General features: G+C 37.4%; 1 protein-coding gene across 10 annotated transcripts in view; it reads left to right on the top strand.

Annotated features, from left to right (window-relative positions):
* The first annotated feature begins 5,463 nt into the window (after positions 1–5,463).
* The window catches only part of CBY2 (chibby family member 2), a 34,761-nt gene continuing 19,626 nt past the window's right edge, over positions 5,464–20,598 (top strand). Inside the window, exons 1-2 of one of the 10 annotated variants that reach the window (XM_007501575.3) lie at positions 5,464–5,654; positions 14,274–14,378. In XM_007501575.3, coding sequence (XP_007501637.1) covers positions 5,580–5,654; positions 14,274–14,378 — 180 coding nt within the window. In that variant the 5' untranslated portion in view covers positions 5,464–5,579. Of the gene's footprint in view, positions 5,655–10,018; positions 10,063–14,273; positions 14,379–20,598 lie in introns of those variants that run through there. The other 9 variants (XM_007501578.3, XM_056807356.1, XM_056807358.1 and 6 more) reach the window with 9 other exon arrangements.

Here is a 20,598-nt window from a genome sequence, read left to right as displayed (position 1 = left end):
GCGGTCAGCTCTTAATAAATGCTAGTTGACTGACTATGTGGCAATTTCCATAAGAGTACAGTCAACACTCTGAGATTCAATGACCAGAGGAGAGATCATGACTAATGAGAAAGATTTAATTCAATTCAATTAAAAAACATTTACTAAGGGCTTGTTTTCAAGGTGCTGTGCTAAGTCTTGGAAAAGAAACATGAAATCATCCCTTCCCTCAAGTAGTTTACATTCTTCTGAGAGATATGTTGTTTGCATATGGGATTTAAGGGAAGGTTTTATGGAGGAAAAGATGCTACAATTATTATGACTTTTATAACCTCATTTTAAAATTTGATTCCAGAAAGATTCCCCCCTAAAATTTGCAGGAAAATGTGTCTTTGTGCATCTTTGCTACATTATGCAATTTCTGATGAGCTCTAGGTTTCCTTATTCCCTGAGTTGTTAAAAATATTAACATTTCTCTGGTATATACCATGTGTTCCTGGGGCTGAAGTTCAGCAACACATAGAATTGTCCACTCAGATATTAGGTTATCCTTTGTTATCCCTGTTCATTGTGATTTTTTCCCCTTTCTTCTATTCACCAGTGGTGCACAGGTGTGGAGGTGAGATATTTTCCCCTTTATGTAAACCTCAAAAGATTGTCCTTCACCAGGTAGATGGCAGCTCCAGCTTTGCTCCATTTATCTGAGAATGGGTCTCCTTATAAGTCAATGATTAAATTTGAGTAAATGTGATTCTTGTTGCTTTTTCAAGAAATAATTTAATGAATTCATTTGGCATTATCCAGAGATCACATGTTATTTGGTAAGCGTTCCATTATCATTAAGAAGTAACTAATGGGCAATTAATTTAAGGGATTATACACTTAGCTAATTTGATGATTTTTAATTTTGGTTAGATTAAAATGTACAGGATCACATAAATCACTATTAGACTGGCCCTAATAAGCGAAACCCTCAATTTTCTCCTTGTCACTCAGAAATGGAGTAGAAGGCTGGCTCATCATTAACACATATCCCCATATGAAGCCTCTTTAGAGACTTGGACTGGACATATGATTCCTGCTCTTGTCACTACCCTGCTAATTATTTTCTTCCAGCTCTCTCTTTTTTTTTTCCAGTTTGATCCTGGTAACCCTATCTGACTTTCTCATGCAGAAGAGCTTCTTTGACAGTGAATATTCCTGACACTCGGTGTCTTCCAAGGGAAATTCCTTCTTGGATCCACAAACCAAAAAGGATCAAATCTGGAAGAGGAGGGTGAAAACCTGAAGAGTCTGGTTGGTTCCTGGGGCGGGTCCTGATCTAAGAAAGGTCATACTAGGTTGGGATGTTTAACCTGGAGATAGATTTCAAGGAGGCTATAAAATTTAGATAAGAAAAAAATGAATCTTTAATTGTATTAACTTTTAACAGAATCGAGCATTTATTTAAATTATGAATTGAATAAAAATCTCATTCTGAGAATGAGTCCATAGATTTCTTAAAGGTTACGTACCTGTGCTCCAGGGAGATCCTAGGAGACTTTGCCAACTAGAGACTTTCCCTAGACTCTAGTATATGCCTTGGCAAGGAAGACTTGTTATGGGAATTCTCCTTGTTTCTTCAGAATATGAAAGAATACTTCTCTCAGCATCTCTACTCTCCCTCTCTCTGCTTTCAAATGTGCAGGGGTCCCCCCCACTTCTTTTGACCTATTCCTTTTTATGCACTCTATGCTCCTGTCAAACTGTTCTTTGAAAGCATCCTCTCCCCTCCTTTCTCCCCCCTCCACCCCCCCCCCCCCACAGCTGGGCAACCCATCCTCCACATCTCTTCTTCATCTGCCCCTGCTGAAATGCTTCCAAGGCAGAGATTCTTAATTTGTAGTCTGTATAGATTTCATGGAGACTATGGAACTTGGTTTAGAGAAACTTTTTCAATAAAACCATAACTATGTCTCCCAGCTGAAAGTGATCTCTCTCTTATCAAATTTGTATCCCTCCATCTGGGACTCTGTTTTGGATTGATTGCATTCATTTTTATATTCCATTTGTTTGTGAATGTGCCCGACTTCCTGTTTTAGATTGTAAGTTCCATAAAGTTAGAGAGTTCTCCATCATTGTACCTCCAGCATTATGTATAGTGCCTTGCACATAGTAGGTACTTAATAAAGAGATGTTCAGGCATGCTGAACTGAAAGTTAATCTATTTTTTCTTTTTTAAAATGTTTTATCTTTCTTTTATTTTAATTACAAATTTCCACATAATTTTTCCAAAGTTATATGATTCATTTTGTTTTCCTCCTTTCTTCCCTCCCCTCTCCCAGAGTTGACAAGCAATTCAATCTGGGTTATACATGTATGATCACACAAAATATGTTTCCATTTTATTAGTGAATAATCTTATTAAACCAAAACCCCAAACACAAACCCAAATAAACTAGTGATAAATCATGTTTTCATCTGCATTTCTACTCCCACAGTTCTCTCTCTGGAGGTGGATAGCATTCTTTTTCATAAGTGTCTCAGAATTGTTCTGGATCATCATATTTCTGTTAGTAGCAAAGTCTATCCCATTTGATCATTCCACAATATTTCATTTACTGTGTACAATGTTTTTCTGGTTCTGCTTATTACACTCTGCATCAGTCCATGAAGGTCTTTCCAGCTCTTTCTGAAATCAGTCTGTTCATCATGAACTGAAACTTAAAAAAAAAAAATCTTAAGTTGGCTCTGCTGTCCCCTCTTACTATCATTTTATAGTTTTACTTCCTCTTGTAGCCAAAATCCTTAGGTGGATTTGAAACTGGATTTAAAAATTTGAATATTTCCTTTTTCCAACCAGTGGTCTGAAGAACCACAACAACAGTGCTTCTATTTCTCCTTCCCAATGTCCCTCACCTCTGGTTTTTAAAAACTTCCTCTCCTTAGTATAACTTCTCTGTCTCTTCCTCAGTATAGAAGCACAGAATCTCATAGCCAGAAGGGACTTTAGAGGGCATCTGGTTCAAGCCATATTAAAAAGGAATCTTCATTATAATATCTTTGACAAGTAGTCCTCCTGCCTTCTCTTGTACACTTTCAGTCATGAAGCATCCACTATCTCCTAAGGTAGAGCACTCTGTTTTGGGACAATCTAGTCATTAGGAAGTTGTCCCTTATATCCAGCCTAAACTTATTTCTTTTCAATTTCTACCCATTGCTCCTAGTTACCCCTTCTATGGACAAATAGAATAACTTAAAATCCTATTTCATATAACAGTCATTCAAGTATTTGGGAAACATCTGTCCTATGCTCTCTTTGCCTCCCTCTCCCCCTCCCAATATACATTTTTTTCTTTGAACTTAACATCCCTAGTTATAATGATAGATTAATCCTTTTTATATCATGGCCTTCAATCTCCTCAGCATGCTAGTTGCTTTTTCTTCTCTCTTCATTCTACTAAAATGTTATGCCCAGAACTGAACACACGGCCTTTACTTAAATTCTCTCCCATCTGTCCTTTGATTTCCTATATTCTATTCATCCTTTAGTGCCCAGTTAAAGTTCCTTTTTTTCCCCTATTAAACCTCCCTTTTCTGACTATTCCAGCCTTCATAACTGTGTCTTCTTGGACAATGACACCACCACCATCACCATGACCTCCTCCTCTTTTTCCTCCTCTTCCTCTTCCTTTCACCACCACCATTACCATAACCACTACTCCTGTTCATACTACTACTCATACTACTTGCTAACTGCTTCTACTGCTGCTGCTGCTATTATTACTGTTACTACTACTACTGCTACTATTACTTCTACTAATGCTGCTATTACTACCATTATTACTACTGCTACTGTTGCTTCTACTACTACTGCTATTACTACTGTTACTACTACTACTGCTGCTACTCTTCTACCACTATTTCTGCTTCTACTACTACTGTTATTACTACTGCTACTTCCTCTACTACTTCTACTATTTATAATTCCTACTGCTACTGTTACTACCACTACTACTACTCTATTCCTCCTCCTCCCCCTCTTCCTCAACTACTACTTATACTACTAACTAGTACTACTGTTGCTGCTGCTGTTACTACCACTTCTACTACTGTTGCTACTGCTGCTACTACTTCTACCACTACTATAATTGCTGCTGCTATTGCTACTACCTTTATTTATTTTATTCTTTAATGTTTGCAAAGTGCTTTACAAATATTATTTATTTTTATCTTGACAACAACCCCAGGAGATAATTGCTATTATTATTCCCATTTTTACTGATGAAGAAACTAAGACCAAGGGAAGCTTACCCATAGGGTGAGTGTCTGAGACCAGATTTAATTCAGGCCTTTCTGACTGCATCTCTCTCTCTCTCTCTCTCTCTCTCTCTCTCTCTCTCTCTCTCTCTCTCTCTCTCTCACACACACACACACACACACACACACACACACGATTCAACCCTTAATTCTGAACTTTCTTGTTCTGTCACCAATTGTTTTACATACATATCTAAGGCAACCTAGGATATGTAAGGTAGAGAGTAGAGTCAAGAATGTTCCAGCGTTTGTGAACCTGGAAGATGATGATACCCTTAGTTTCAATAGTAAAATTCTGAAGAAGGATTTTTGAGGAAAAAGAAAATAATTTTCTATATTGGATATATTGAATTTAAGAAGTCTATATAGTACATTTAATTTGAAATGTCCATTAGGCTGTTGGTGATGGGCTCAAGCTCCCCCTGATTAGAAGCACCATAAAGTCAGGGACTATGACTTGTACTTTCTCTCTATTATGTAATGCTTATTGTTATGGCGCTGAATATGTGGTTGTCTACTACACTGATTGATCAGTTTGACATGATTAAATTTGGTTATTAATTATATAGTGGAGCCAGGCTACCCTCCCATATATAATCTTAGTATATCCCCTATACAACTGCTAGAAGGGGAATTTAAAATCTCAGTATTTCCCACTGATCTCTTTAAAGAACACTGTCTTTGATTTACTAGTCTGTCTATTGTAGACCTGATGATTAGAGAGTTGTGATTGTCTTCCCCTAGGTCTTCCTGGGCTTAAGCCTAGATGACTCCAAGTCCTCTCTGGCCCTGAATTTCTATAATTCGATCATTAAGTAACCTCCCAACTGAAGGGCTTGAATGGAGCAGTATGTTTCTGTCTCTCTGACTGATGAATTGAGTAGGGAGGTGAAGGACTGGAAGCTTGAGAAGCCCAATTGCCCATTAGTGTGCTGTGGGTGTCAGACTTTTGTATTTTAGTTAGGTTGAGGACCTTTCCTAGAGTAACCACCTGCAAGAGATGTAAATAAGATTCCCACATAATAAATGGGCTTTAGATATATGAGGTGGCCTTAAAGCCACCCTGCCAGAGGGGGGAAATTGTCCTTTTCCAGTGTGACTGGCAGCAGGGATGACCAAACTAGAGGGGAGGCCATTTGTTGGGGCTGATTATGTGTCACACTGCTCTGTTAAACTGTGTAGACAAAGCCAGCCAAGGACAATTTACTTGTCTGCCTATCACTAACCTAAAATGTCATATTTGTGTCTGTGAGGCTCTGAGGAAAACAGTGTGTCCTGAGAAAATGTGGTAGTTGTTTGTGATGTCACCAGTGGAATGTTCTGAGTGCTTTGGAGACCAACCTCTACATAGAACCTACACCTGGAACTTCTCCTTGGTATGATTTTATCTTTCCTTTTAAAAAAAGATGATCTAAAAGATGAATGTGTAGGCATCAATTTAGCTGCTCCAAAACATATTAGAGGAATAGTGGAAAAGAGGGCCCCTAATGGCATTTCCCAAACCTTATGCCATGGAATCCTGGTATTCTAACTGAAAGGACCATAGACGGCTATAGGAAAATATCAATGCTGGTGACATTTTTTCCCTCTAAAATTGAAATATACAATTCTGTATATTTAAAATTTTATTATACATGATGATTTTTTAAAAATAAGCTTATTCCCCACTAAAAGTTAGCATCCAGCTTTCCCTAAACTCTACCTTTTTTCTTGGGGAATTATATTCTCTTCCCCCCTCTCCAGGACCAGCCTTTAAGATTGCATTCATGTATTCCATGCCTCAAAGCAGTCTGTGACTGAATCATTTTAGGAAATGCTGTTCTAGACCATCTGGTTATTTGAAACCTGAGGATGAGGTAGACTGATGTACGTGTTCATTCGCACTCAGATTTGCTCCCTTGGGGCATAAAATGATTGAGGGTATTTATGGTAAGCAAAAGGGCATTATAGCTACATTCTTCTTTTCTGCTGTGGGGAACTCAGATTTGAGTGTGGATATGGAAGCAAAGCATATCATACTTGGTCCATTGAGTATCTCTCCTGGCCAGGTTAAAATTCTGCAGGGGATAGGAAGTGGAGGGGGATGTTCTAGATCTGAGAAGCTTTTGGGTTCCTACATATCAAAGATGAATTCAGTACATGGTTTTTAGTTAAAGACACTTGCTTGTTTTCTAGAATCATAGTATGGTGTCACCAATATCATCAGGATATTGGGTCTTGAGCCCTAGCTCTCTCTGCCTCTAGTTAGCTTTGTAGCCTTGGGAAAGTGATGAAATCTTTCTGGTTCTTAGCTTCCTCATCTGTAAAATGGGGGAGTTAGTCCAGAGCAGTGGTGTCCAAAATAGAGACATTGGAATGACCTTAAGGGGGGGGGCAGCGTGATGAGCCTAAATGGTAAGTTGATTAATTTCAGTCACTGAGTGGAAAGATGGCTCCCATCCCTGCCTCCAACAGCATCCCTCCCCTAGCTAATAGTGAGGTTTGTCTCTACACAACTTAATCTCTTCCTTTAATACTTCTCCAAGTAACTTTATTGATCCCCTTGCAACTCTGGTCTTCAGTGGCTGTACACAGTGTGTTAGGCCCTCTAGGAGATTCTAATATTATTAATAGAATATATTATTGAATATAACAATATAACTCAGCTTCTGATCTAGACACCAGGCAGTATCTGTGCTGGCAAAGCTCCACTCCTCCTTACCACTCACTTTCTTCACCCCCCAATCCTCTAGATTGTGGCCAGAGTCTCTGAGCTCTGAGGAAAAATAAATATGCACCATCCATCATCATTGCACATCCTTTTCACTGGGAAAGAGTGAGTAGCATAGGATGAACAGATATAGGTGGATTATAATGACATTTATCCTTTATTCCTGATATCCTTCTTTTTGAACTTCCCTATTTTTGGGGAGGGCATCATCATGCTTCTTACACCCAGGTTCTCAATCTCCATCTTAGCCAACAATCAAAGTTACCAACAATTTCTTAATTGCCAAATTTGATGACCTTTTTTTTTTCTCAGTCCTCTTCCTTCTCTGATCACTGTGACCATGCTGACCACCCTTCCTTGTCCTGGATACTTATTCTCTTTGGGTGCTCCTGACACTGCCCTTTCTTGGTTCTCCTATCTATAGGACCACTCCTTAATCTACTTTACTTGTTTGTTATATCACATCCCCTAACAATAGGCATTCCCTAAGACTCTGTCTTGGACCTTCTTTTCTCTATGCCCTCTTACTTGGTGACCATATCAGTGCCTATATCAATTACTATATGTGGATGACTCTGATACATACATATATTATATACTATCTAGATATATATATATATATAATAAAAATATGTAATATATATCATATATTCCATCCAGTCATAATAATTCTCCTGAACTCTAGTTTCACATCATGAAGTACCTATGAGATATTTTGATGTATCATAGGCATTTCAAACTCTGTAACATGTCCAAAGGAGAATTCATTACCTTTCCCCTCTTCATCCTGCCGGCCCCCATCTACCTTTCTTCTGAAATTCCCTATTTCTTTTGAGCATACAATTCAGTCATTTTAGTCACTTGGGTTCTCAACTTTGGTACTATCTTTTTCTTCTTACTCTTTCCCACCCTAGATATTCAAATTGTACCATTTTTACCTCCACAATATGTTTTGTATTTTTCTTCTTCTCCCTACTCATACCAACATTACTCTAGCTCAACACCTCATAACCTCTTACCTAAACTAAAGTAATAGTTTCCTAACTTAGTCTCTTTGCTTCAAGTCTATCCCCTCTTTAATAAATCCCCAACACAGGAGTCAAGGTGATTTTTTTTTCTTAAAACTGCAGGTCTGCCAATGTCACTTCTTTCTCTCTGTATTAACTCTAGTGGCTCTCTATTGATTTCAGGATCAAATATTATTTTATTGTGTCTCATCTTTTAACCTTGCTCTCTCCTCAGGCCCCTAAGATCCTCTCTCTAGTGTCAACTTTGACCTCTCACTTTCACTCACCCCAGACATAAATCTATTGCCAAACCTCTTCTTTACTTTTGCAACATCTCTCATGTATTATATTCCTTTTTCTCTCTATTCACTAATCCATCACCCTAGTTAAGACTTCATCACTTTTTTCCTGGGTTGTTTCAGCAACCTTATTAGTTTCCCCATCTCAAGTCTCTTCTTAGTCCAACTCATCCTCCTGGCTGTCAAATGATTTTTCTAAAGTTTCTAGATCAGCCTATGTGCTTCTCCCCTTTCCCCCCCCTCATTAAACTCCAGTGGCTCCCTATTATCTCAAGGATCAAATGTAAAATCCTCAGGCATTTAAAACTCTTCATTACCCAGTCCCTCTCTACATTTCTAGTCTTTTTTGTATTTAAGTCACTCCACACTATATAACTTAGCTATATTAATCTACTAGCTGTTCCTCACATACAGTACTTCATCTCTAGTATTTTTATTTGAGATGGTTGACCCCTCACCCTAGAACGTTCTCTCATTGCCTCTTAATCTTGGCTTTTTCAAGATTCAACTTAGGGCAGCTACTATTAGCACAGGCCTGCAGTCAAGAGGACCTAGGTTCACATCTGACCTCAGACATTCCAGCTATGTGAACCTGGGCAAGTCACTTAACCTTAATAGTTTAGTCCTTGTTCTCCTCTCTTAGAATTGATACCAAGACAAAGTAAGGGCTTAAAAAAAAGGTTCAGCACAATTCCACCTTCTGCAGGAGATCCTTCCTTGGTCCTCTTTGCTGTTAGTGCCTACCTCTCTAAGATGATCACTTGTTTACTCTGTATATGTCTTATGTACAAAATTATGTATGTGACGAGCACCACATAAGAATCTGAACTTCTTGAGGGCAGGACTATTTTTGCCTGCTTTTGTATCCCCAGTAAGTGCTTAATAAATGCTTTTTTGATTAACTCACTAGTGTATATAATTATCAGTATTATAGTATATGTATATAATTTATAAATGGGTAATTATATAGGGCAATGCCCAGAAAGTTTTTATTGATAGAAGTTTGGAAATTGCCGGTCCAGATAAACTTTAAAAAATATAAATGTTTTCTCTTAACATTTGTTAAACAACACTGTTCTGTCCTAATGATACCTCTTCTTTATTACCCTTCCTTATGACAAAGAAGGAGAATTATGTAAATCCCATCAACACAACATATATCTGACATGCCTTATTTCTTACCCAGAGTCCATCACTTCTCTGCTGTTAGACAGGAGGCATGTTTCATTGGCTATAAAGATGTTCTTTATAGTCCCCTACTGGCTCTAAATTTCTATCACCCGATGAAATGGTCCACCATCTCAAAACAGTTACCGAGAATTGAGAGAGAGGGTTAAACTGCTCCTTAGCCTAAATACATGAGAATGAATATATGTGGAGACATTTTTAGAGACACAAGGTAAAGCTAATGTTCCTGGGACCACAATTTTGAGGGGTCAAGACAACAGTCACTGTCTCCGTGTCTACTTACCAAAGACGAAGAAGATGGATGGGGCTTACAAATTCTTTTGGCAACAGCAGGAAGAACAAAAACTAGTGAGCTGATAGCAAGTAAAATAGAAGCTTTCAGTTCCTTTCAGTTCCTGGTTCTTGATTTGCCAATCATTCTTCATTTTGTTGCTGGTAGATGCTAGCAGATGTTTGGATTGTCTCCTGTTGCTATGTCACAATGGGGGCTACCATATCTCTTGTGTTGTTGCCTGCCACCCTGTTTGTAAGCCTCAGCCATTCAGGCTGAAATGTGGAGTTAAAGAAGGCGTATGTGGAGGTAAAGCCTAACATGTTTGATATAGGAATAATTAGGGGCAGAACAGCTTTTCAGTGGGTAGAAAGTAACTTCTAACGCCAACCTTCCCGAGAGTGTTTTCAGAAGGAAAGTAGAAAATGGCAAGAAAATGATTGGAATTCCCTCTTAGTAGGAGCGATTGTAACAATTTGGAGCAAGAGGGACCAGTGGGACTTCCCAATATGCCAGCAGAGGATTGGCAATTTAGGACCCTCAGATCCAGATTGTATTTTACAACCTCATATTGAACAGTCAGTTTTCTTTCTTCTTCTTTCTTTCTTTCTTTCTTTCTTTCTTTCTTTCTTTCTTTCTTTCTTTCTTTCTTTCTTTCTTTCTTTCATTCTTCTTTTCTTTCTTTCTTTCTTCTTTCTTTCTTTCTTTCTTTCTTTCTTCTCTTTCTCTCATTCTCTTCTTTCTCTTCTTCTCTCTTTCTCTCTTTCTCTCTTACTCTCTTTCTCTCTTTCTCTCTTTCTCTCTCTTCTCTCTTCTCTCTCTTCTCTCTCTCTCTCTCTCTCTCTCTCTCTCTCTCTCTTCTCTCTTTCTCTCTTTCTCTCTTTCTTTCTTTCTTTCTTTCTTTCTTTCTTTCTTTCTTTCTTTCTTTCTTTCTTTCTTTCTTTCCTTTCTTTCTTTCTTTCTTTCTTTCTTTCTTTTCTTCTCTTTCTTTCTTTCTTTCTTTCTTTCTTCTTTCTTTCTTTCTTCCTTCCTTCCTTCCTTCCTTCCTTTCTTTCTTTCTTTCTTTCTCCTTTCTTTCTTTTTTCTTTCTTCTTTCTTTCTTTCTTATCTTTCTTTCTTCTTTTCTTTCTTTCTTTCTTTCTTTCTTCTTTCTTTCTTTCTTTCTTTCTTTCTTTCTTTCTTTCTTTCTTTCTTTCTTTCTTCTTTCTTTCTTTCTTCTTTCTTTCTTTCTTTCTTTCTTTCTTTCTTTCTTTCTTTCTTTCTTTCTTTCTTTCTTTCTTTCTTTCTTCTTTCTTTCTTTCTTTCTTTCTTTCTTTCTTTCTTTCTTTCTTTCTTTCTTTCTTTCTTTCTTTCTTTCTTTCTTTCTTTCTTTCTTTCTTTCTTCTCTTCCTTCCTTCCTTCCTTCCTTCCTTCCTTCCTTCCTTCCTTTCTTTCTTTCTTCCCTTCCTTTCTTTCTTCCCTTACTTTCTGACCTAGTAACAACTCTTAGACAGAAGGGCAAGGGCTAGGCAAACAGGGTAAGTGACTTGTCCAGGGAGGTCACATTTGAACCCAGGTCCTTCCAGCTCCAGGTTTGGCATTATATACACTATGCTGCCTAGCTGCCCCTGAGCAGTCAATTTTGTAGCAACTTCATTCCATGCTGATTATACCTAGAATTAAATCGGTTTCTCCTTATTAAAAAATGCTGCTTCTGGTGGTAGAATTACAATAATGATTATATGAGTGCAGGAAGGTTAATGTTTAGAATTTGTATACAACTAGTTTTTTGGTGGGCTATGGGTGGGTATAGGGGGACAAGCAGCTCCTGGAAGAATCTATTGCTGTTGGTGCCTCTTTTGGGTTCCTGCTCATCCATCCCATTAACGCTCTCTATATTAATATTTAGAGAGGCGGCATGATGTGATGGATAGAGAGCCAGCCTGAGAATCAGGAAGTCTTTGCAACTTAGGTTCAAATCTACCTTCTGACACAAATTAATGGTGTAACCCTAGGCAAGTCACTTAACTTTCTGGTGTCCCCATGGGAGCAACTCTGGCCAAGAGAATGTCCCCATAGTCTCAAAACATACGTACGTGCACACACACACTTATTAACAAGTGGCAAAAGTACAAGATAGGAAGAAAGGGAAATGCTGTGGTTTAGAAGAGTTTTTACCTGCAAGAGCTATCCTGAATGGAAGCCAGGATAGCTCTTCACAGGATGTAAGGAGTCAAGGTTGATGAATGATGTAAATGGTTAGAGAGGCAGAAATGGGAGGTGGAGAGTGTTTTGGGAAAGGTAATATTCCACAAGTTTGATCTTGAGCTTTTGGGTGGGTGGGTGGGTGGGGACAGTGCTTGTTCCTTTTTAGTCCAGTAGAGGTGTCTATGGGGGATTAAGACTGGGACACATAGATTGTTTTCTGGTGATATATGTTGTAGATGGGATAACACTTTCTTGAGGGTTCATTGGCTGAGGGGACAAGGTGACCTCCTAGGAATTAAACATTCTATTCCTGTGTTACCCAATTCCTATTTTGATAAATTGGAGATAATCTGTCCTCTTGCTATGTAAGGAATACTTCTAGAAAAGAGAAGTTATTCTTTTCTGAAGTGCTTTGAATTACTACTGCAAATAAGCAAAAAAAAAAATTGTCTGATTTATTGAAAAGAACTGGAATAGAATTTCCAGTTCTGGCTCCATCAATGGCTAATTCTGTGGCTTTGGGAATATAAATTCATCTCAGAGCCTTATAGTTCCCCATTTTTGAAATGAAGGAGCTGGGCTAGATCAGGAGTCAGGAATTTTTTGAATAGGAGAAAAATAATTTATTTTGTAAGATGAATATATTTTTTTGAAAAGTCAAACTTTTTTGTATATATATATATATATATATCATAGAATCATAGATTTAGAACTAGAAGGGACTTTATATGCCATCTTGCCCAACTTATCACTTTACAGATGAAGAAACTGAGGTCCAGGTTAGTGACTTGTCTAAGGTCACACAGGTTGCAAAGCCTAGGATTCAAACCCAGGTCCTATGATTCTAAATATAACAATTTTTTTTTTTTATTGTCCCATGCATGGCTCAGTTCAGATGCCACCTTTTTCCTGATTCTTCTGGTAATTAGGGTCTTTGCTGCCTCAAATTATTTTGTAGTTTGTTTAAATAAATACTTTTTATTTTTAAATTTAGTTTAAATTAATTTTATATAATTATAAATATATAGTAAATAAAATTAAATAAGTTTAAATAAAACTATTTAAACCCTTTCCTCCCTTCAGTCCCCCAGCAAAATGTCAACTCTGTGAGTTATAGGACTATTTACCTTGAATTTTGTAATTCCAGCAATTAGCACAGTGGCATATATAATAAGCACTTAATAAATGCTGATTTAGTTAAATTATTGTAGACATTGTATATATGTATATATACCCACATAAATGCCTATACATATATGCATATACACACATATGTGTTTATGTTTTTTACATATATAATGAATTTGGTTGTCAGAGGTTTTGTACTAATCTCATCTATTTGTTGTTGTTCAGTCACGTCTGATACTTTGTGGTCCATCTTAGGGTTTCTTGGCAGATACTAGAATGGTTTGCCAATCTCAACTATGTTGGTTTAAAAATTAGGTATATATACATATGTATATTGATACTGTTGTTTTATTTCATTTATACATGACAACTCAGTGAGCCAGGAAGATCTGGATTCAGATTCATCTCTGACACATTCTGCCTGTATGACTTTAGGCAAGTCACATAACATGTCAACGTACCCAGGCAATTCTATAAAACCACAAGTACAAAATAGAGATCTTTATCTTGGATTGGTAGAAGGGCTTCCTCCCACAGAGATGAAGTCAAAGGTCTGGTAAAAACCAAGCAACAGAGAAACAAAAAAACCCTCTGAACAAACACATGGTTAGAGTTGTTTGTTGTTCAGTCACGTCGGACTCTTTGGGATTCCATGGATCATAGCGTGCTAATGCTGTCCGTGATGTTTTCTTGGTAACTGGAGAGGTTTGCCATTTTCTGCTCCAGTGGATTAAGGCAAACAGAGGTTGACTGACTTGTCCAAGTCACAACTACTGAGCATCTGAAGTCAAATTTGAACTCAGGTCTCAACTTAAGACCTAGCACTCTACCCCACTAAGCCTTTTGGCTGTCTCATATATATAACATAAGACCAAAGAATAATTATTAGTGTACTTTAATGATTTGAACTAAAATATAGATATAGGCTCATTTATTTTACCCATTCGCAGAGAGCCCATTGCTCCCCAACCACAACCCTATCTCTCTGGTTGTATCTACACACTCGGGACTTCTAAGGGATGGGGTGGGGGGACCCCTCCTCTCTATTTGTAACTTCACCCATAGGACCTTTAAGGGAGACCCTTCTCTGGTTGTATCTCCACACATAGCCCTCCAAGGGAGGTCCTTCTACCTTTCTGGTTCTATCTCCACATATAGGACCTCTAAGGGGGACCCTTCTATTGTGTCTGGTTATGTCTTCACAGAGAAAACAAATTTCCCTCTTTAGTCACTTCTACTACTCTGCTTCAAAGTGCTTCCAGGACATTAGGAAGTCTCCGTACCATGGTGGAGAAAGCCCTGGCTTTCTGGTAAGCAGGTTGGAATTCAAATCCTATCTCTGACATGATTTCTTTTGTGACCTTAGGCAAGTTGCTAGTCTCCCTCGACCTCAATTTCTTCCCTTGTAAAAGGCAAGGGTTATACAAAATGGCTTTTGAGGTCCTGGGCAGCTTTAGATCTATGGTCTGCCCAGTGGAGCTTTAAGAGGGTGGGAGAGTCCACTGTTTTGTCAACACGATTTATAGGACTTGTGCTCCATTTTAGCATTCAGGTGCCTCTGGGTCTATAGCCCATCAGATCTTTTCTTTCTCCTCTATCACATTGCAAATGCACATAGTTTGCTATTTGTTATCACCTCTAGGTCTATTCAGGCTTTATTGATTTCCACTTTTTCTTTCTCACATTAAATATTTGTGTTTCTGATTTATTTCCCCCCAGTGCCTGGACTCACAGTATTTTTTTCCCAAGCTGTCATTGTTATTTCTTGCCTGGATGTCTGACCTGTGAGTTCCCTTTGTAGACAGCAGTTTTAGTTCTCCCTGGTATTTGCAGCATTTCCCAATTGGGGGAGGCTCTGTGAATTTCATTAAGGCACTGTTTACTCCTAGATCCTTAATGAAGATTCTAAATAAAATTGGAATGAACACCACCAGTTCTCCCCTTCCAGGCTGCTTCACGACACATTTCCATTTCTCATTACCCTTTGTTTGTGCCTGTCCTTCCGATAGTGTTGAGTCCCCCTGACAGTCCTCATATCCATGCCAATTTAAATAAATGTTTGGAGTGAGATTTCATGAGATTCCGTGTCAAATGCTTAACTAAAACTACAATATATGACATCTCCTTTATCCTCTGTCTGCTTATGTTGTAACTCGATGAAAAAACATGCTCTGTAATCAAATTTGTCTTCCTGGGATTTATGAACACATGCCGCTTATTGCCTATTACCCTTCACATGTCTGTAAATTGTTTTCTTCTGCTAATATAGACTTGTACCAGGAGCCAAGTTAGATTTAAAGACTTGTGTTAAGGGAGGACTTCTTTCTCTTTTTTCCTATCTGGAGTGAAAACTGCTACCATATTTGGTTTTTCCTTCTGGCTTCCCAGCCTCTCTAGTTCTGTAGTGCAATTTTATTCAGTTTAATAGATCTGTATTAAGGACACGTATTAAGTGTGATTTGCACTGGGAATGAAAAGATGGAAAGCAAATCATGATCCCTGCCCTCAAAGGGCTTTATAGTCTAGTAGATGTAACATCGCCCCATTAGTATATTATATTAGTATGATAATATGGAATTTCAGTTAGAAGGGAATCTCAGGAGTCCTCTAATCTGAAGTGCCTTTTTTAAAAAAATAGAGACTTGTGATATCCGGGGTATTTGATTGTTCAGTTGTTTCAGATGCTTCATGACCCCATTTGTGGTTTTCTTGGCAGTGGTATTGGAGTGCTTTGCCATTTCCTTCTCCAGCTCATTTTAAAGATGAGGAAACTGAGGTAAACAGGATTAAGTGACTTGCCCAGGTCATACAGCTAGTAAGTGTTCAAGGGCAGATTTGAAACCAAAAGGAAGGTGATTCCAGGCTTGGGCCTCTAGCCATTGTGCAACCTTGCTGCCCTCTTGGCATAAGTAACTCCCAATGGGATAATTCTCCAGTAAAGCAGATGAACAACTGTAATATCACTTTTTTACTTTAGGCTAAAAAGTTTTGAACTGCTGTTCAATTAAATCCCCCTCTGACAAATGGTCATTCAGCTGGTTTTTAGAGGCTTTTGAAGACTACTTGTTGAGATAATCCATTCCACTTTGGGAAAGCTCTAGTTGTTAGGAAGTTTTCCCTTTCGTTGAGTCCAATCTTCTCTTCAGGTGAAATGTAGTCTGAGCAATCTAAAGTGCACTAGGAAAATTTTAGAAGGACAGATTGCTTTCATTGAGGTTGGAGAAAGGGTGAAGAGAATAGTTCCAGAGAGGGCATCTTAGAAGAAGAAGCATCTGCACTAGAACTCAAAAAACATTGAAATGAGCAAAGAGGGAGTTCCAGGCATAGGCTTGGAGGTGGATGCTACTAAGGATCTATGACTTAGAAAATGTATTTTCTTGAGGGAAAAAAAAAAAAAGAAGTGATGCATTGAAACACAACACACATGGTTCCAAAGTACCATGCCAGTGATTTTCAAACTTTCTGAATCTCTAGAACAGCCCTTAAAACTTAAAAAAACAAACCCAAGCTGGAATGCCACTCTGAGAGGGCACATAGGCTCAAAGTTGTAGAATACAGACGGAGAAGAAACAGATCTTCTTGGACTTCAGATTCCTTTAAGGAACTCTTGAGATGTATACTTTAGGGAATGAAGGTAGAAAGCCGCTGAATTCTAGCATCTATTTTAGAGGGATACTGCAGTGTGATTACCATTCTAGTCTGTTAAAATGTTACAATAGGATCTATGTAAAATGAAGTTTTAATGTAAATTGAAAGGTAGCAAAAAAAAAAATACAGTTGACCCATGTCCTTTCTCTAATCAACTTTGCCTGTATTGGATATCATGGACTTCTTGAAGTCTCTAATAAGTGGATGAAAAATGGAGACAAAAAATTGACTGTTGGGAATTGGGACACCAAAAATGCCGTGATATTTTAAAATGTAGGGGATTTCATTGGAATGGGTATTCCCTTTATTATTTGGGCTACACTTTTACCGCATCATAATGGACAGTTTCATGAGTTGTGGTGGGGAAAAGAAGTCATTTCCTGGCCAAATTTTTAAAGTAAATCATTCCTTCAGAACTTGGTTTGGTCCCCAGACAAAACCTCATAACTCAGCCTATACTTTCGAACCCTTTTAATTTGGGGAGTAGGACCTGGTAGACTTTATATTATATTGCAGGCAAAGCCTTGAGGCTTAATTAACCCAGAATTCTTTGCACATACCAAGAGTATTCAGAGTATTTCAGTGAAGGGGAGGAGGTGGCCAAATTGAATTAAATGAATGATTCATTTCATGAATGAATGATTCATTTCATAAATGAATGAATGAATGAATGACAATGCCATTGCCAGAATTCTAGGAGCTTGTAGGGTAATTAAGGGAGAGAGAGAGAGAGAGAGAGAGAGAGAGAGAGAGAGAGAGAGAGAGAGAGAGAGAACTAGGCCTGGAGAGGGAAGGTCCTGGGTTCAAATTTGACCAAAGAAACTTCCCAGAAGTGTGACTCTGGTCAAGTCACTTAATTTCATTTGCCTAACATTAACCCCTATTTTGTCTTGGAAATTATATTTAGCATCAATTCTAAGACAGAAGGTAAGGGTATTTTTTGTTTTTTGTTTTTAATAGTCATGAGAGTAATTATAAAGCAGCAGGGGAAAGAATATTCTATTTGGAATCAATAGTCCAGGGCTTCAAATTCCATCTCTGCTATTTATTATCTCTGTGACTCTGAGCAAGGCTTCAGTTTTCTGTAAAATGAGGGTTAAGACAATTAGCAAGCATCTATTATTTGGCTCTTACATATCAGGAACTCTGGAAGATTCTGGGAGCATGAAGATAAAAATGAAATATTTCTGCCTTCAATAATCTTCTTATTCTAACTTCTACTGTTTTTCTACAAACTGATAAATATGCTTATATCAGTGGCATTTGCTAAAAATTCAATCACTACATTGCTATGGTGATGCTGCATATGTACATACATGTATATACATATACACATATATTAGAACATATGGAAATGCCCATTTGATTTGATTTGATTTGGTGACACTTCAGTTCAAGAGAAAAAAATTAAAAAGATTTAAAAAATATTTTATTTTTTATTTTTAAAATCTATCTTTTTAATGTTTTTATTTTTAAAGTCTATACCTTGCAAAAAATAGTAACATGGTGGAAACTTAGGTGGCTCAGTGGATTGAGAGCCAGACCCAGAGGCAGGAGGTTCTAGGTTTAAATCTAGCCTCAGATACTTCCTAGCTCTATGACCCTGGGCAAGTCACTTAACTTCCATCGCCTAGTCCTTACCACTCATCTGCCTTGGAAACCATCCCAAGATAGAAGGTAAGAGTTTAAAAAAAAAAAGCAGTAACAGAGAAAAGGACCCTGAATTGAAAGGGACCTGAAAGAATGTCTAGTCCAAGCCCCTTGTGTCACAAAGGGTAAACTGAGGACCTAGAGAGGTGAATGACTTTGCCCAAGATCACACCAAGTAATCAGCAGCTAAGCCTGATTTGGACCCAAACTCAATCCCAAACTCATGCACTTTCCATTGCCCTCCACTTTCTCTCAAAGAGCAAAAATGGAGTTTTCTTGACTTCCCTGGTCAGCATAGCTTTTTTGCTTTTTTCTCCTTTCTTTCTTTCATGATCATTCTTCATTTTTTGAATGCAACAAATGAAAATTCAGGGTAAAATTGTATAGGGAGGGATGGATTTGGATTCAGAAAGATCTGGATTAAAATTTAGCCTCTGATACTTTCCCTAAGACTGAACATCTCAACTAAATTCTCTAAGTCATGTCATGGGTCCAGACAGGTTTGGTGGAGAATGTTCCCACACCAAGGAAATCATAGATCCTTGACATGTTATGAGAAATGAGTCTATTGATTATAGGTTATCTGAAAAATGTTCTTCAAGAAGTTCTGTACACAATAGGCTACCAGTGAAATGGTATAAATAAGGCATATTTAATCAGACTATCCTAGACATACCTAGCTTGTGACTAGGCTTGTTTGAGGGACTCCTCAAAGGCTTTTATTAAATGGCGTCAGTCCATGGGGCAGCTAGGTGACTTAGTGGATAGAGAGCTGGGAGTTCCTGAGTTCAAATGTGACCTCAAGACACTTCCAAGTTGTGAGATCCTGGGCAAGTCACTTAATCACAATTGCCTAGCCCTTACTGCTCTTTTGCCCTGGAACAAATATTGATTCTAAGGTGGAAAGTATGTTTTGTTTTTAATGAGGTCAGTCCTAATTAGAATTCAAATTAAATCAGAAATGAGTGAAATCACCATTTATGGAGCTGCTTAAGTCATAAGATTCATCATCATAAAAATGTTTCCTAATTTAAACTTAAAATTAGCATTTTCATATACAAGTGGAGAGGATAACTCTGTCCCACTTTTTAAAAAAATATTTTTCCTTGAGATTCTTGACCTTCTCTTCTTTCAGATAAATTTTGCTATTTTTTTTGGTAGCTCTAAAAAATATTTCTTGAATAATTTGATTGGGATGGCACATTTGAATTGATAGCCCCATTGCCACTTTTACTGTATTGGCATAACCTAATCATGAGCAATTTATTTTTCTTTGATTCTTTATGTCTATTATTTCTGTAAAGGGTATTTTGTAGTTCTAAATATGCACTGTTCTTGTGTGTCTAGTAGTAGATAGACAGAGATATTTTATGTATTCTGGAGCTATTTTGAATAAAATTTGGTGATTTTTTTTCTTTCCATTCCTTTTGAATTTTATTAGTCATTTACAAAAAAAATGATTTTATTTGGGTTAATTTCATATCTTGCTAGATGAATCATTAAGGTTCTATAAGTAGAGCATAGTACCTGCAAAACAGGATTTTGTTGTTTCCTTTTTACCTTTGCTTATTCTCTCAATTTCTTTTTCAATTTTTATTTCTATGTATATGTATTTGTAGTATGCCAAATAATAATGGTGATAACGAATAGCCTTACTCTATTTATGATCTTCTTAGGATGGCATTCCTCTATTTCATTTAATGGTGGCCTTTGCTTTTAAATAGATATCATTTGCCATGTTAAGAAAAGATCTGTTTATTCATATGTTTTCTAATATTTTTAATAGAAGTTAGTATTAGATTTTTCAGAAGCTTTTCCAGCTGCTATTAATGAAATCAGGTGGTTTTAATTATTTTGTTATTAATATGGTCCATTACCTTTATAGTTTTCCTTATACTGAACCAGCCTTGCATTCCAGATATAAATCCAATCCCATCACAATAAATAATTTTTTAAAAATGTCATTGTAGCCTCTGTATTAATCTTTTATTGAGCATTTTTGCAGAATGGATCATTAGGGATATTGGTCTATAGTTTTCTTTCTCTGTTTTTATTCTTTAGTTTGGCTATCAAGATCCAATATTCATGGTTATAGAGTTTGGTAGCATCCATCATTTGGGTCTGGGGCTTTTTTTCTTTGGGAGTTCATTTATAGTTTAATTCTTTCTCTGAAATTAGATTTTTGAAATTCTCTACTTCTTGTTCTGTTAATGTGCTATTCCGTGTTTTTGT

The sequence above is a fragment of the Monodelphis domestica genome, chromosome 8, assembly GCF_027887165.1.
Source record: "Monodelphis domestica isolate mMonDom1 chromosome 8, mMonDom1.pri, whole genome shotgun sequence".
Classification (NCBI taxonomy): Eukaryota; Metazoa; Chordata; class Mammalia; order Didelphimorphia; family Didelphidae; genus Monodelphis; species Monodelphis domestica.
This window is presented reverse-complemented; position numbering and strand designations above follow the sequence as displayed.